Below are 17,167 nucleotides of genomic sequence, written 5' to 3'. Positions count from 1 at the left end.
CTGTGAGGAGGGGGAAGGAGAGGAAGCAGGGACATGTAGACTGCATTGGTTCCCCCAAGAACTAAGTCACATCAGCCTAATGAAGCGTGGGGATCCCTCTCCAGTGAAGAGTTTGGGAGGACTGTGGAACAGCGAGGATGGGTTTTGGTCGCTTAGTGCAGTTTTTTCAGAAACGGGGGAGCAGCTCCACTCAGCACCCAAGAGGTGGCTTTCAGGGAACACGAGGTTCCATGAGTGGGGCCCTCCCAGCTTATGGGGGCATCACCTTGTGAACCAAGCATGCGAAGTGGGGAGCAGCCAAGTCTGCTCCTGCTGGTAAAAGATCAAAAAAAAAAGTTTTTTTTTTTTCATTTGCAGTGTTTATCACACCCACACTCTTAAGTCATCCAGCTTCCCTTCCAGAACCGTCTGCCTTGGCAAACTAAATTAGCAACCAAGAGTTTAGCTCTTTCAGGAAAGAACAAAATCATTTTTATAGGAAATATCAACATGTGCAAGCCTCATCTTGCCCCTGACTCACTCGGGGCACCTAGTTGTTGATTGGAGCAGGAATCTCCCTGCACCTCTGGGCCTCGGTCTCCCCAGCTGTAAAATGGGCCGATGACGGCAGCTGCCTTAGAGCAGTGGTCCTCAGTGGAAGGGGAGGGGGTTGATTACGTTTGGCCGTGTCTGGAGTTGCTTTGGGTTGTCACACCTGGGAGAGGACTGCTAGTGGTGCCCAGTGGGCAGAGGCCGGGACGCGCCAGGGCATCCTGCCGTGTTCAGAACAGCCCCCATCACAGAGAGTGATCTGGCCCCAAATGTCAGCAGTGCACAGGGTGAGAAATGCCACCCTAGAGGGTTGGTGTGAAGCTTAAGTGAGTTAATCCAGGTGATGTGCTTAGTCCTGGGCCGTATACATAGTAGGTGCTTCGTAGAGGAGTGGTGCTCTCCACGCTCCTTTAAAGCCTTGAGCCTCTCATCCTGCTTTGGTTTTGCCAGTTGGGACTTCTGGCCATGGTGACTGGCACCACAGAGGCACATGTGTTGGTGATTCTGTAGAGAGAAATTCCAGAAAGTGTAATGTGCCGTTTGTGTCCACTCCCCATCTGAGGATGGAGAGAGATGGACTTGAGTGACTCACTGGTCCACACAGAGGGCGATGCTCGGAGACTGTGGCTGTCAGGGTGTTGGAGGTCTGTCGAGGTTGGAGGGAGAGAAGTGTGACAGCTCAGAGCGTGTTCCTGGCACAGCTGGTGCTCTCCTGTAATCAGGCAGGGAGGAGAAGTAAAGGGGTTTGAGTAAATTTTCTACTTCCCAAATGCTTTCCACTTACACTTTTAAAAAGGCTTTAAAATTTTAACTGTTTGATAGAAAACTGTTTGTACTTCATTTGACCCATTAACCCGGACTCTGAGCTTTCTTACAGATTCAGAATCTTAAATTATAAAAATAAATGATCACATGATGCTTAACATCATTAAAACAAATAACCCACTCAGAAAGTGGGCAGAAGACATAAACAGATATTTCTCCAAAGAAGACATACAGATGACCGATAGGCACATAAAAAAAATGTTAACATCGCTAATTATTAGAGAAATGCAAATCAGAACTACAATGAGATATCACCTCACTCAAGCGTGAGTGGCTAACATTAAAAAAGCCACAAATTATAAATGCTAGAGAGGGTGTGGACAGAAGGAAACCCTCCTTCACTGTTGGTGAGTGTGTAAATTGGTACAGCCACTATGGAGAACAGCATGAAGATTTCCTAAAAAACTAAAAACAGAGCTACCATACTCCTGGGCATATGTCAGAGAAAAACATGATCTGAAGGGATACATGCATCTCAATGCTTATTGCAGCACTGTTTACAATAGCCAAGACATGGAAGCAGCCTAAATGTCCATCAACAGAGGGATAGGTAAAGACGATGTAGCACATATATATACTGTGGAATACTTGTTGTTGTTCAGTTGCTCAGTCATGTCCAGCTGTTTGCGACCCCATGGACTACAGCACACCAGGCTTCCCTATCCTTCATCATGTCCTGGAGCTTGCTCAAACTCTTGTCCGTTGAGTCGGCGATGCCATCCAACCATCTCGTCCTCTGTCATCCTCTTCTCCTCCTGCCCTCAATCTTTCCCAGCATCAGGGTCTTTTTAAAAGAGTCACCTCTTTGCATCAGATGGCCAAAGTATTGGAGCTTCAGATTCAGCATCAGTCCTTCCAATGAACACCCAGGACTGATCTCCTTTAGGATTGACTGGTTTGATCTTGCAGTCCAAGGGACTCTCAAGAGTCTTCTCCAATACCACAGTTCAAAAGCATCAATTCTTTGGTGCTCAGCCTTCTTTATGGTCCATACATGACTACTGGAAAAACCATAGCTTGGACTATATGGACTTTTATCGGCAAAGTAACATCTCTGCCTTTTAATATGCTGTCTAGGATTGTCATAGCTTTTCTTCCAAGGAACAAGCATCTTTTAATTTCATGGCTGCAGTCACCATCTGCAGTGATTTTGGAGCCCAAGAAAATAAAGTCTGTCACTGTTTCCATTGTTTCCCCATCTATTTGCCATGAAGTGATGGGACCAGATGCCATGATCTTAGTTTTCTGAATGTTGAGTTTTAAGCCAACTTTTTCACTCTCCTCTTTCACTTTCATCAAGAGGCTCTTTAGTTCCTCTTGCTTTCTGCTACAGAGTGGTGTCATCTGCATATCTGAGCTTATTGATATTTCTCCCAGAAATCTTGATTCCAGCTTGTGCTTCATCCAGCCCAGCATTTTGCAAAATGTACTATATGCATGTAAGTTAAATAAACAGGATGACAATATACAGCCTTGACGTACTTCTTTCCCAGTTTTGAACTAGTCTGCTGTTCCATGTTCGGTTCTTTTTTTTTTTTTTTTTTTCCATGTTCGGTTCTTAACTGTTGCTTCTTAACCTGCATACAGGTTTCTCAGGAGACAGATAAAGTGGTCTAGTACTCCCATCTCTTGGAAAATTTTCCACAGTTTGTTGTGATTCACACCATTAAAGGCTTTAGCACAGTCAATGAAGCAGATGTTTTTCTGGAATATCTTGCTTTTTCTATGAGCCAACAGATGTTGGCAGTTTGATCTCTGGTTCCTCCGCCTTTTCTAAACCCAGCTTGTACATCTGGAATTTCTCTGTTCACGTACTGTTGAAGCCTGGCTTGGAGGATTTTGAGCATGACCTTGCTAGCATGTGAAATAAGTGTAATTGTGCAGTAGTTTGAACATTCTTTGGCATTGCCTTTCTTTGAGATTGGATTGAAAACTGACCTTTTCCAGTCCTGTGGCTACTGCTGAGTTTTCCAAATTTGCTGACATATTAACTGCAGCACTTTAAAAGAAACATCTTTTAGGATTCTGGAATAGCTCAGCTGGAATTCCATCACCTCCATTAGCTTTGTTCATAGTGATGCTTCCTAAGGCCTAATGTGACTTCACACTCCAGGTGTCTGGCTTTAGGTGAGTGATCACACCATCGTGGTTATCTGGGTCATTAAGCTCTTTTTTGTATAGTTCTTCTGGGTATCCTTGCCACCTCTTCTTAATATCTTTTGCTTCTGTTAGGTCCATACCATGTTTGTCCTTTATTGTGCACATTTTTGTGTGAAGTGTTCCCTTGGTATCTCTAATTTCCTTGACGAGATCTCTAGTCCTTCCCATTCTATTGTTTCCCTCTATTTCTTTGCATTGTTCTCTTAGGAAGGCTTTCGATGGAATATTTCTTAGCCATTAAAAGGAATGAAATAACGCCATTTGCAGCAACATGGATGGCCCTAGGGGCTCAGAGCAGCCCCGCATAACAACGAACCATCAGAGAGCGTCATACTGAGTGAAGTAAGTCAAACAGAGAAGGAGAAATATCACAGGACATCCCTTATCTGTGGAATCTAAAAAGTGATACAAATGAACTTATAGAAAATGAAACAGAAATAGACTCACAAACTTAGAAAATGAACTTACAGTTTCCAGGTGGAAGGGATGGTTAGAGAGTTTGAGTTTGAGATGGACATGTACACACAGCTGTATTTAAAATGGATAACCAACAAGGACATATTATATTAATATAGCACATGGAACTCTGCTTAGTGTTATGTGGCAGCCTGGATGGGAGGTGGGTTTGGGGGAGAATGGATACATGTATATGTATGACTAAGTCTATTCCTTATTCACCTGAAACTGTTACAACATTGTTAATTGGCTATACCCCAATACAAAATAAAAAGTTCGAATAAATAAATAAATGATCACACAGTGACTATCCCCAGGCTCTATGAAGGCTGAAAAGATTGTTTGCACCTTCACCAAATGGCCCTGTTCTGTACTTTTTTAAGTTCTGGTATCTGTCTGATAGTCACAGTCCACTAAATTGATTAAAATTACTCCAGATGGGGAAAGCAGATGACCAAGTATATTTGAATTATGTCTAAATTCATGAATAGTAAATAAGATCTAAGAGAAAACGTGAGGCCCCCTCTGCACAGGTTTTGTGCAGGGACTTTGCGACATCTATACCTTTTTAAAAATTGAATATAGTTAATTTGCAATGTTGTGTTAATTTCAAGTGTATAGCAAAGTGATTCAGTTATACACATACACATTCTTTTCGATTATTTTCTGTTATAGGTTATTACAAGATATTGAGTATAGTTCCCTGTGCTATACAATAGGTCCTTGTTGACATCTGTGCCTTTCTGTCACTCTCTGGATTATTCAGGTTGTTCAGAAAATCCCTCCGGATGATGAGGATAAATTAGAGCATATACATTGTGCAGATATATACTAATGATGGCAGTAAAAATGAGTCCCCCATAACAGTCAGTGGGGATATTTGGGGTGCCTCACAATAAAATTTCTAGATGTTATTGTTTCTGAAAAGGAGAAATATAGGGATCTAGTTATGAGGAATTCACTTCACGTACAGGGGTTTTTTTTTTGTTTTTTTTTTGGTTTTTCGGTTTTTGTACTGCAAATACTGCATGTTACCATCAGCTCATTCAGTGACTTGGCTTCCTTATGTACAGGGTGGAGGGGGGCAGGGATATCTAGCCTCCTGTCTCTGAGCTGCTCTCTGGATTTAGTCAGTATCCAGTGTAATTCCCTATGCTCTCCACCAACACAATCCCTAGATTAACAGAGATGGCAAACTTGATGTTCTCCCAGGCAACGTTTATGATAGAAGTCATTAGTTTTATTCAGGGTATTATAATTTGCATTTTAAATGTTTGGCTTTTAAAAGACTGTTAAGATTGCCATAACTTTTCCAAGTGATTTGCAAGTCCCGAAGTCTGCCAATTAGCTCAGATGGCCGAAGCAACGACTGCTTCCCGTCAGAAAGGCTGAATCACTGAGGAACGACCACCCTTCGGGAGCTGAATGATTCACCAAGCCAAGCTACTTTGCACATTGGGATAAGAAGCGTAGGCTATCAGATTTCCGTTCATACTTCTGCCCCTTCTGCTGATTTTGTTGTAGATTCTCTAATAGATGCTTATTTTTTCTTTTATTTTTTTTTCCCCAAAATTATATATTCTTGTTAGAAGCTCAAACTGTACATACTTATATAATAAATACAGAAAGTAGAAAGTTCTCTGTTTCCCCTCCCTAGAGAGAGCTACTGTTAATAATTTTGTGAATAGTCTTCCAGATATTGTTTTCTAGTCTGTATATTGGGTTAACCAAAATGTTCATTTGGGTTTTTCCATATGATCTTATGGAAAAAACTGAAAGAACTTTTTGGCGAACCCAATATCACCTCTTTTTTTTTTAAAAGCAAAAAAGAGATTGTGTTTATATATACTGTTTTGCAACTAGGTTTTGTCTCCTAGCAATATGTCTTGGAGACGTTTCCATCTTGTATATATAGGTCTATCTCATTTTTAACCATGGTGCTGGTTTCCATGGTATTGTCACATCAGAAACTATTTAATTAGTCTTCTCCATTCTTCGTCTGGGTGCTCCCAAAGCTGATCCTAAGACAAGACTTGGATGCAAGCAGGCTACTAGGAAGGTGATCCCAGGAAATACTGTAAGAGATTGGGCAAGTGAGACCAGAAAGGGAGGCAGGCCAGTGAAGGATGATCCATGAGTGGGTAACTGGAGCTTGGGAGGCAGGACCAACCGTCAGGTTCACTGATTCTTCAGGACTCACAGAACTCAGAAAGGCTGTTACACTCATGGTTACAGTTCATTGCAGTGAAAAGATACAGACTCAAATCAGCAAAAGGCAGAGTCCAGGAGAGACCAGGCATGAGTTACAAATGTCACAGTGGGCAGCATTTCATCCTCCCAATAATGACATGTGGCAACATGCTCGGAGGATCACCAACCAGGGAAGCTCACTGAAGCCTCCGTGTCTAGAATTTGGATTAGGGCTCAGTCGTGCAAGCATGGCTGACAGTTTGGGTGGCTGACCCTAGTCCCCAGCCTTTTCTGAGGTCAAGTTGCTCTTGTGTGGCCCAAGGCCCCTACGAAAGTCACGTGGTCAGCATACACTGGCATGTCCCAGGCAGAGAGCAGTGGGTGCTTATGGTAGGATGCCAGCAACCAAGGCTACGGGTAGCCTCCAGGGTGGGCAGGATATCAACAGCCTCAGTCATATTTCCTCATGAAGTGTTTTTGTTGTTTCCATTTTTCATGCTCACAAATGATGTTCTAGAAGAGGGGTTGGCAAACATCTTTGTAAAGGACCAGATAGTAAGTATTTTCAGCTTTGAAGGCCACACAGTCCCTCTTGCAGCTACTCAGCTCTGCTTCGATAGCACAAAAGCAGCTGCAGGCATTGTGTGAACAGACGGATTTGACTGGGTTCCAGTAAAACTTTATTTACAGAAAACAGGTACAGACCAGGTTTGGCTTGAGGGCTCCTACGGTGGATAATTCTTTTATGTGTATCTTTATCCCTTCATGCAGGTAATTCTACAGGACAGATCTCTGGAGGTAGAATTGCTGGGTCTTAAGCAATGACATTCTTATTTTGAGCAGATACTCTGCCCAAAAGATGAACCTGCTTCCTCTTTCAGCAACAGTACCTGAGAACATTTGAGATTTCTTTTCTTAAAACCACTTCCCAAAGAAGCAAAACCAATACTCACTTACTAGGCTGTTTCTCCATTTTCATTCTTAAGTTTTGGAGAGGCAGAGAAAGATAGAACATTTTATCCCCAAGGAGAAATTCCAAATGGGGTCTGAAATGGTCTCCTGATATCTTGCTTTAGATGTGAGACCTACAGGGAAAGGGACACTGGTAACGTGTTTTCATTTGGTGAAAATTTAACCTTCCATTCCCCACGAGGTGTGGTTCAAGAGTCCTGCGTGTTGCCTATTCAAAAAAGTTGTGCTTCTTTGTTTATTCAGATGCATCAGCTTCTCAGCAATCCTTTATTAAGCAAAGATTCTATTCCTAATTTTTCTCTTCTCTAGGGGGTTTCCCTATAAATAAGGTCTACCTATGCATAGTGACCACTTTATCAGATGTACGAAAAATGAACATGGTCCAGTTTTTGTTCACGAAGCTGACAGGTATGGGACACTGTTGATGGAGAGGTCACTTAGCCCAGTTCACTCTTGGTCTTTTGGGGCTTAAAACAATGGATAGAGTTTTTGTTTTTCCACTTTTCTTTTTTTCCCCTTATTTTTATCATTTGAAATTCTTGATGTGAATCCCACAGAGGAGAACAGAGATTTGTTAGCATTCAGTCTCTGTTTTGGGTTGCATATTTTAGCTAGTTTGTTTGATAATGGGCACCCCTTCTGGGATCTGCCCGCCTGCACTCTGCTCACGCTGGGTGAATCTTTGATAGTCCCCATTCCGTAGTCCTTCATTTATAACACAGACAAACACAGCCTGCTTTCCCGTCAGCGAGATGGCATGCCCTGACTCCCCACATGCAGATAAGGAATTAGGCAGAACTCGGCTGGGAAGATAAATCAAGCTATCTCATTAGGCTTGAAAGACACGAATTAAGCTTGCATGGGAATTAACAGCCTTCTGAAGGGACATACAGTGCAACAAAGGGAGAAGAAATTGCCAGAGCCCTTTCTCTCAGGAACCTTGCCTCTGCAGCCTGTCTCTTTCGTAAAGGTCAACAGGTAGAAATTGAGGATTGAAAGAGCAGTGTAGTGTTTGTTGAGCACTTATTAAGTGCCAAGGCTGCACTTACTAAGAAGAGGGTGGCAGAGGATGAGGGGCTTGTCTCAGGGGTCCCAGAGCTGTCGAATGACAGAGCCAGGATTCACTCTTGGCGACTCCATGGACTGTATACTCCAGGCCAGAATACTAGAGTGGGTAGCCTTTCCCTTCTCCAGGGGATCTTCCTGACCCAGGGATCGAACCCAGATCTCCCACATTGCAGGCGATTCTTTACCAGCTGAGCCACAAGGGAAGCCCAAGAATACTGGAGTGGGTAGCCTATCCCTTCTCCAGGGGATCTTCCCAACCCAGGAATCGAACCAGGGTCTCCTGCATTGCAGGCTGACTCTTTACCGACTGAGCTATGAGGGAAGCCCTAGGATTCACCTAGGATGTCTGTTCTCCTGGCCTACAGCTTAAACAGGTGGTCCTTATCTGGGGTGAATTGAGCCCCCGGAGATACTGGGTCATGTGTGGAGATTTGGGGATTGTGACCGCTGGGCTGGGGGTGCAAATGGCAGCTGGTGGGTGGAGGCCTGAGGTGCTGCTGGACGGCCTCCAGCGCACAGCCTGCCCCCACAGAAAATTAGCCAGCCCCCCGCGTCAGCAGTGCGGCCTTCAGAACCTGGTTCAAGCACTCAGCCGGACGCCAGCGGTGGCTGGCGGTTCCGCCGGGACTACCCGGCTGTCGTGCCCTGAGGGAAGCGTGGTGAGGCTGCAGGGTCAGAGGTCAAAAGCTGCAGCCGAGGGACTCGCGGGTGGGGGAGGAGGGAATCGGGGTCTTCTCAGGGGTTAAAGAAAACAGTGGCCTGGAAACAAGGGCTGGCGCCTGCCGTGGAGGCGTGTGGAGACTAACGCCTCTGTCCTGCCCCGCCCCTCTAGTGTTCGGCCACAACATGAAGAGCAGCAACGACTTCATCGGGAGGGTCGTCATCGGCCAGTACTCCTCCGGCCCCTCGGAATCGAACCACTGGCGGCGGATGCTCAGCGCCCACCGCACGGCCGTGGAGCAGTGGCACAGCCTGCGGTCCCGGGCCGAGTGCGACCGCGTGTCCCCTGCCTCGCTGGAGGTGACCTGAGGGCCGCCGGGACGGCAGCTGTCGTCTGTGGAAAAAAGGAAGAAAACTTAGGACAAAAGAAACATGCCCTATGTGTATACTGTTCCATCCACACACACACACACACACACCCCCATACACACCCAACTCCTCTCAGAACTGAGAGGACGCGGACTGTTGATCACATACTGGCCGCCCTTGAGGAGTGAGGCCTGAGAACTTTCCAGAAGCCCCATCCATCCATCAGCCGCGAGCTGAGCGGGCTCTGCCGTGAGACTTATGGGCAGTGCTTGCTCTCCTGGATCCTCCCACCCCAAAATGCACTTTGAACCCTCAGGCCAGAGAAAAGACCTCCCCGAGGGTGCCAGCCTCCACTGAGATGAAATTTTCCAAGAGTCTGGCCAGTGTCTCAGAGTCGGACACGACTGAGTGACTGACACTTTCACTTCACTTTCACTTTGGCCAGTGTTGGGAGGCCTGACCCCCCCAAACCCAAAATGCGCACCCACTGGGTGACTCCCGAACCGTCTGCTGTCCCCAGAGGTTCCTCAGACCTGCTACCCTTCCCCCAACGTGTAAGTACTTTGTCTTCTCTTTAGTGGGTGTGATACATAGATTAGACTATTTGAAGAAACCAAATGGCAACAAAAAATATTCCAGTGTCAGAAGCCTCTCCTGGCCTCGCTGAAGCCGTCCTTGTGTTAGCTTCTCCCTGGGGACTCCCCGTGGGGGTGTGTGTGGATGTTCTGGCGTGTGTGCCCTCGCGTGAGCGTGTGTGTGTGTGTGCCTCTGTGTCCCCTTGGTGAGCAAGGCGCTGGCCGGGACCTCAGGCCTGAGCACTCCTTCTGTCTGCCTTGCCCATCAGTGAAGTTTCACCCACCGCGCTCTTGTGTGTCAAGACCCCACCCTCAGTAACCGTAGCGTGTGTGAATAGCAAGTTAATAGAATATGATAGAGCAGAAGTAACATTTTTTGACCGAATCATGGTGACTGTGACTCCCAGAAGACCTGCAGAGGACGGTTAGGTGGAATAAAATGGCCACCACGCCCACCACGCCCCACTCCAAGAGTCTCCCTCCTTGTCACACTCTGAGGGTCTCGCTGTGTTTCGTGTGTGAACCAAAGTCACTTCTCTCGTGCTAAGAAATTAGTGTAGTTAGAATAGATCTCTTTCTCTCTCTCTCTCTCTCTCTCTGTTGGATGCTTCTGTATCTTTTCCCACAGTGTATTGTCTGGTATAATGGGGAGCTATTTATTGAAATTAAAGATTATTTATTTGTGCCATGTATTTGAGTTATCTTTTTCTTCATGAACACGGCCATGGAGGGTAGGAGAGTATTTCAGCTACTATCTCTGTGTAAAAACTCAAAGCACTGGTGTTTATCGTGCTCACAGATCTCATGCGTCCAGAATTCAGACCAGGCACAGGGACGGCTTGTCCCTGCCCCATGATACCTAGGGTCTCAGCTGCAACACCTCAGGGCCACAGTGGGTATAACCAGACAGCCAGTCATGCTGGACATTGTTGGTAAGACTCGTGTGTAGTCTGGGCAGGAAGAACAGTTAAAATGTTAAGGTATATTCATCTGACAACTGACAGGAGAACTTGTGTAAAAGAAGATAAGGATTTATGTTAGGTCCCTCCTGTTGCAAGCAACAGGAAATTAACACCAAATTGTTTAAGCAACAAAGGAAGTCCTGGCTTTAGGCATAGCTGGATCCAGGGGCTCAAATGAAGTAATCAGGGCTTTGTTTATCACTCTGTCTCCTAGACAGGCTCTCCCCATTCAGGGAGCATCATGGTTACTAGCAGCTTAATAATTCCAACTCATACTCATCATTCAGACCCAGCTTCAATTGCCAAGACAGAAATAACAGCTCCTTCCTGTCCTCCCCACAAGAAGCTTTTATTTCTGTTTAACTTTTATAACAACAACTACCTCTAATTGAAGCCTTACTGCATGCTAAGCCCAATGCTGGCATAGCCTTATTTAATTCTCACAACAACCTCTTGACAAAGGAGCTATTATTATCCCCATTTTCCAGGTATGGAAAGTAAGAGGTTTTTTTTTTTATAAAACTGTTCAGGACAGGAGCCATGGCTCCTTAGCTTTCTATTGGCCATGCCCAGTAAAAGGGGCTTGACCTAGGTAAACCTTGTGGACTGAGATGGATCCACTCCTGGCCTCATTGGGCTTTCCAGAGTCCCCTCGTGAGTCCTCTGGTGCCTCCCACTCTGGAGTGGAGGTGGCGTGAAGGTCAAGGACGAAAGATAGGGAGGTTGCCTTAGGTTATGTTTCTAAGGAGAGAAAAGGAAAAGCTTTTCCTACTTTATAAAACGGCTTCCTGCCCATGATTGCACAGAAGAGGAGAGAAATATGAGAGAATAAACAGAATGAGGGAAGACAGGACTAGAGATGAGGTTACATGGTGATTGGTCTGGGCCCCAGTTTCCTCATTATCTTACGTGGGGCACTTCAGAAACTGATGTTGAGGCAACGACTTGGGTTCAGTTCAGTGCAGTTCAATCGCTCAGTCGTGTCTGACTCTGCGATCCCATGGACTGCAGCACGCCAGGCTTCCCTGTCCATCACCAATTCCTGGAGCTTACTCAAACTCATGTCCATTGAGTCGATGATGCCATCCAACCATCTCGTCCTCTGTCATCCCCTTTTCCTCCTGCCGTCAATCCTCCCCAGCATCAGGGTCTTTTCAAACGAGGCAGCTCTTCCCATCAGGTGACCAAAGTATTGGAGTTTCAGCTTCAGCATCAGTCCTTCCAATGAATATTCAGGACTGATTTCCTTTAGGATTGACTTGGGTGCAAGGACTTGGGTGTGATGGTTTATTTGGGAGGTGACCCCAGAAATCATAAACAGAAGGATAAGTCAGGGGCAGGAGGAACACCATCAAAGCCTGCTTTAACTGGCATTGTGGGCAGCTAGGGCTCAGTCATTCTGGGGACCCACATATTAATAGAATACACTTGAGAGTGACTGCTACAGGGAAACTGGACTTTTAACTATTGCATCTTATTGCTCAGGGCCTGAGGGGTGCCCCCGTTGGCATTCAGCATTGGACACTTTAGCACTCACTGTCCTTTTGGGCTGAGCCAACTTGGATAGCATAGAGAACTCCCCGGGCAGAGAAGGAGGGTGTGCTCAAGCAGGTGAGCTGTCCCCGTGTGCGGTCCAGCCCACGGCAGAGTCGTGGGCACTTGGGTGACTGAGGGTTGCAAGTGGGGCATCCCCAGCACCTGCTGCCCTCATTCCCAACAACCAGAGGGCTGACCAAACACCGTGCCAAGTGCTAAATGTCTCATTTCATCCTCCTGCAGCAACCCACGTGGGAGATGTTGTCAGTTCCCTCTTATAAATGAGGAAGCTGAGGCTTCATGAGATTAAGTGGTGAGTAAGCAGTGGCGCTAGAATGCCAACCCAGGCCTGGCTGACTCTAGAGCCTGGTGTGAGCTACACTGCGTCTCCCTCAAGGTCGTGTACTGAAGCCTTAACCCCCACGACCTCAGCATGTGGCTGTGTTGAGAGATGGGGCTCCTTAAAGGTGATTCAGGTTAAATGAAGTCATCAGGGTGGGCCCTGATCCAGTACAACTGGTGTCCTTACATTAAGGGGAGGGGAGGACAAAAAGACAGACACGCACTGAGAGAAGATGATGTGCAGAGACGTGGGGAGAAGACGGCATCTACAAGTCAAGGAGAGAGGCCTGGAGACGCAGGCTGAGGACAGCGCCTTCCCAGGAACTGCTTCTGCCAACACCCGGAATTGGGACTTGCGGCCTCCAGATCTGTGAGGCAGTGAAACTGTGCTATTTGAGTCACCCCATCCCTGGAACTTTGCTGCAGCAGGCTAACACACTTATTCAGAGCCGGTGTGGCTGACCGCTGTGCTGGACTGTCTCATCTGAAAATAGGATGACTGTTTCTACCCTGCAAGGCTGCAGGTGGTGTGAGGATGAGCCAGGATAGTGCCGTCAAGGTCTTAACACACCACGCTTGCTGGCTGTTCCTACTGGACACGCATCGGGCAGTGTTTGCTGGTCATAGACAGAACAGCAGAAGCACAGGTGTCACAGCCGTCCACGTCTCCTGATTCCTTTCCTTTCTGGGTGCCCTGTCTTCTACTGCCAGTGGGATCTGATGGGCACTTGGGTGACTGAGGGTTGCAAGTGGGGCATCCCACTTTTTTCAGGGTCAAAACTACCGTTTAAAATAATTAGGAATGAGCACCACTAAGCAAAAATTTTAAACTTATGCCTAGAAAAAAGACTGGAAGACATTGCCCTGAAGGTCGCAGGGGTTATCTCTTGGGAAGTCATTTTGCTACTCAATTTTATACCTTCCAATTCAGTGTTTTTGAGGGTCCTATAGTGATTTCATGGTAGTTTAACATATATTGTGCACTTAAGTGTCAGGCATTGTTCTAAGCACTTGTATGAGGGAAGGTATTGATTTGTTCCCATTTTGCAGATGAGGAAACTGGAGTTAAGAGGGATTAAATAATCAGTGTGTGGTCACACAGAAGCAGGTCTGAAATTTGAACACAGATACAGATATGCCTGAAGTGGAAAGTATGGAATAAACTAGCCTCTACTGTCCCTTTTATAATGGTGGTGAGGGACAGGGAACTTTATTTTACTTACTAGTAAATAAATGACAATTTTTAAAAGGTAAGAAACTAAAGGAGATGATAGATAGATGATAGGAAGAAAAAAATAGATCTTTGCTGAAGCCACAGGCCACCATGAACACAATGGCTGTCTGTGTGCACATATAGGGTCGAGGGGAGAGTAATGTCTCTAAGAAACCAGAAAATATATATTGTGTTACAAAGAGACCTCTACAACCTCCAAATGGCAGCAAAGATCCTATATGTTAAGTGAATAAATTGTCTATGTTCTAAACAGGAAACTTGAAGTCTGGAGCAGGGGGTGCAAACTATAGCCTGCAGGTCAAATCCAGCCCACTGCTCTTTTTTGTAAATACAGTTTTACTGGAACCCAGTCAGGCTCATTCCTAAGATTCAGAGTTGTGGCCTGCAAAGCCACTACTATCTGGCTCTTTACAGAAAAAAAATTAAGTTGCAGTTATGTAGGATGAAAAAGTCTAGAGATCAAAGGTACAGCATGATAGTTATAATTAATAACACAGTATTGAATGCTGGAAATTTGCAAAGGGTAGATTTCAGGTGCACTCAGCACACACAAAAGGAGATGATACGTTAATTAGTTTGCCATATCATTTCACTATATATATATGTGTGTGTGTATATATATATATCACATCATCATGTTGTACACCTTAAATATATTCTTCTTAAAAGAATTCTTAATTCTTCTTAAAAAATGGAATTTTTAAGAAAGTTTGCTTACCCCTGTCTAGAGCAAGGTAACAGGAATGTACATATGATTCCCTGGGGATCTAGTCAAAATGCAGATTCCAATTCATCAGGTCAGGGCTAGGGCCTGAGATTATGCACTTTTAATGAGCTCCCAGGAGATGCCGCCGCTGCTCGTCCATGAACCACACTCTGGACTGAGCATGTCACAAATACTTGTCGTGTTTCCATCAGAGCAGGGTCATGATCTCATTTACCAAAATCTCCAGCCATCACGTATTATCAACACGGATCATCTAGGAGGTTTATTTGCCAAATCAAAGGACCCTCCACTTTTCAAAAGCATTTCCAGTGGCCTATGTCTGACGACCCTCCTTCTCCACCCGGTCCATTCACACAGAGGGTGTTTGACACAACAGCAAGGGCCCCTGAAGGACAGTCAGCGCACCAGATGATGGAGAGTGGGAAGAAAGCATCCCAACTGTCTTCCATTTTTATATTTTTTGTATGAACTTTTTAAATAGGTCAATTTGGGGGAGGGCTGTTTTATAACAGACACAGTATATTAGTACAGTAAGTTGTATGTGCATATCACATATAATAAACATGTCATTTCTACATGAATAAATGTGCATGCTCTGGGGCACACCCCCACAAAGCTTTGAGGCAAGGGGTAGAGCTCTGCTGTGGCTGAAAATGGGCCTGGGCTGTGCTCCGAGCATGAGTCAGGCCTTGGCAGGCTTTCAGCCCTGCGTGGGCTGGCAAAGCACGCTATGTGGGCACGAGTTAAGTTATTCCTTGCAGGCACAGCCGGCTGTTGCAGAGAGAAAGTGAGCGATTGGGACACGTTTTTGCCCCGTGAATGCCAGCCACACGAAGTGTCAAGGCACCTGGCTGAGCATTTCGGGAGAGAAAGGGTGAAGTGTCCAAAGAAGGCCAGATGAAGACCTGCACAGGAGCAATGACAATCACAGCAAAATTTGCTATCATGCATTCAACACCTGCTATTTGCCAGCTTCTATGCTGAGTATTACAGACAAATGATTACATTTAAACTTGGTGAGGTAGGCACTGTTATTGGTGGCTTCCCTGGTGGCTCAGAGGGTCAAGATTATCTGCCTGCAGTGCAGGAGACCTGGGTTAGATCCCTGGGTCGGGAAGATCCCCTGGAGAAGAAAATGGCAACCCGCTCCAGTATTCTTGCCTGGAGAATCCCATGGACAGAGGAGCCTGGGGGCTACAGACCATAGGGTGGCAGAGTCGGACACAACTGAGCAACTAACACTTTCAGGTACTGTTATTATCCCCTATTTTATAAAGGAGGAAAGAGAGGCTCAGAGAGGCAGAGTGACTTGCCTGAGGATACAGGAAGACTATGATTTTTAGAGGTATCCATTCACAAATGCAATGAGATTCCAATGAAACACCATGATTTCAGTTTGACCACACCAGAACCGTACACTAACGACAAAGTTTGCTTCTCTTTGTTGAACACTTCCTCTACATCAAGAACCTTCTACCAGTGCCTTCTTTAACCTCCAAAAGACCCGGAAGGAAATGCCATGCCCCGCCCTTCCTCCTCGCTGCGGGGAATCCAGGGCTCAGCGCCGCGCAGACGAGGTGGGGACCGGCTGAGCCCAAGTGCTGAGGCCCTGCCTGAAGGAGGCGCCCTCTCTAAGTTCAGTTCAGTTCAGTCGCTCAGTCATGTCCGACTCTTTGCGACCCCATGGAGCCAGGCCTCCCTGTCCATCACCAAGTCCCGGAGTTTACTCAAACTCATGTCCATTGAGCTCCGCGAAATTGTTCCCGTGGGCAAATGAGGCTTAAGTCTTGTCAGATCTTCAGATTCTCAACAGAGCGCAGAAATCTGGACTTACACTTAAAATCTCCTGATTGTATACCCTGACAACAAATTTTTAGAAATTTAAAACACCGCACGTGCGTGCATGCTAAGTCGATTCAGTCGTGTCCCACCCTTTGCAACCACATGGACTATAGCCTGCCAGGCTCCTCTGTCCATGGGATTCTCCAGGCAAGAATACTGGAGGGGGTTGCCATGCCTTCCTCCAGGGGATCTTCCTTCCCGACCCAGGGATCAAACCTCGTCTCTTACGTCTCCTGCATTGGCAGGCGGGTTCTTTACCACTAGTGCTGCCCACGCAGCACGGATCCAACAAATCACATCCACGGGTGAGTTGCCCCAGGAGACCTCAGCTCTAGATGCTGGCTTATATTTTCACTTTGTCCGAGGGCACCAAGATGCTTTGTCTACTGTGCCAGGCTGGGATGGGCATGTTGCTATTGTCCCATCTTACAGTCCCAAGGGATGCAAACCCACGCCCAAGGTCACTCGTGGCTTGGAAGCAGGACTGTGCTTCCTCTTAGTTCTCCAAAGCGGGCCAGCCAGGGGCAGCCTTCGAGCAGTCACTCTGAGCTGACAGCGGTGTGCGGGGAGGAGGGAGGTGGGAGAAGGAGGGGAGGGGAGAGGGCGGAGACTGGGGTCTCTCTACCCAGTCCTCCTGAGTTCCGGGCAGGAGAGCCGTCGACCCGGCAGGGCCTCTTTCCCCTGCTCAGGCCGGGAGGTGGCTTTCTCAGGGCCCAGG

General features: G+C 46.4%; 1 protein-coding gene across 5 annotated transcripts in view; it reads left to right on the top strand.

Moving 5' to 3' along the window:
• The window catches only part of SYT17 (synaptotagmin 17), an 82,926-nt gene extending 72,430 nt beyond the window's left edge, over window positions 1-10,496 (top strand). For all 5 annotated transcript variants that reach the window (XM_043914419.1, XM_043914418.1, XM_043914421.1 and 2 more), the window contains one exon: window positions 9,035-10,496. In XM_043914419.1, coding sequence (XP_043770354.1) covers window positions 9,035-9,231 — 197 coding nt within the window. In that variant the 3' untranslated portion in view covers window positions 9,232-10,496. The remainder of the gene's footprint in view (window positions 1-9,034) is intronic.
• Window positions 10,497-17,167: the final 6,671 nt, after the last annotated feature.

The sequence above is a fragment of the Cervus elaphus genome, chromosome 10, assembly GCF_910594005.1.
Source record: "Cervus elaphus chromosome 10, mCerEla1.1, whole genome shotgun sequence".
In the NCBI taxonomy this organism is placed as follows: Eukaryota; Metazoa; Chordata; class Mammalia; order Artiodactyla; family Cervidae; genus Cervus; species Cervus elaphus.
Note: the sequence above shows the minus strand (reverse complement) of the source record. Positions and strands in the feature narration are given on the sequence as shown.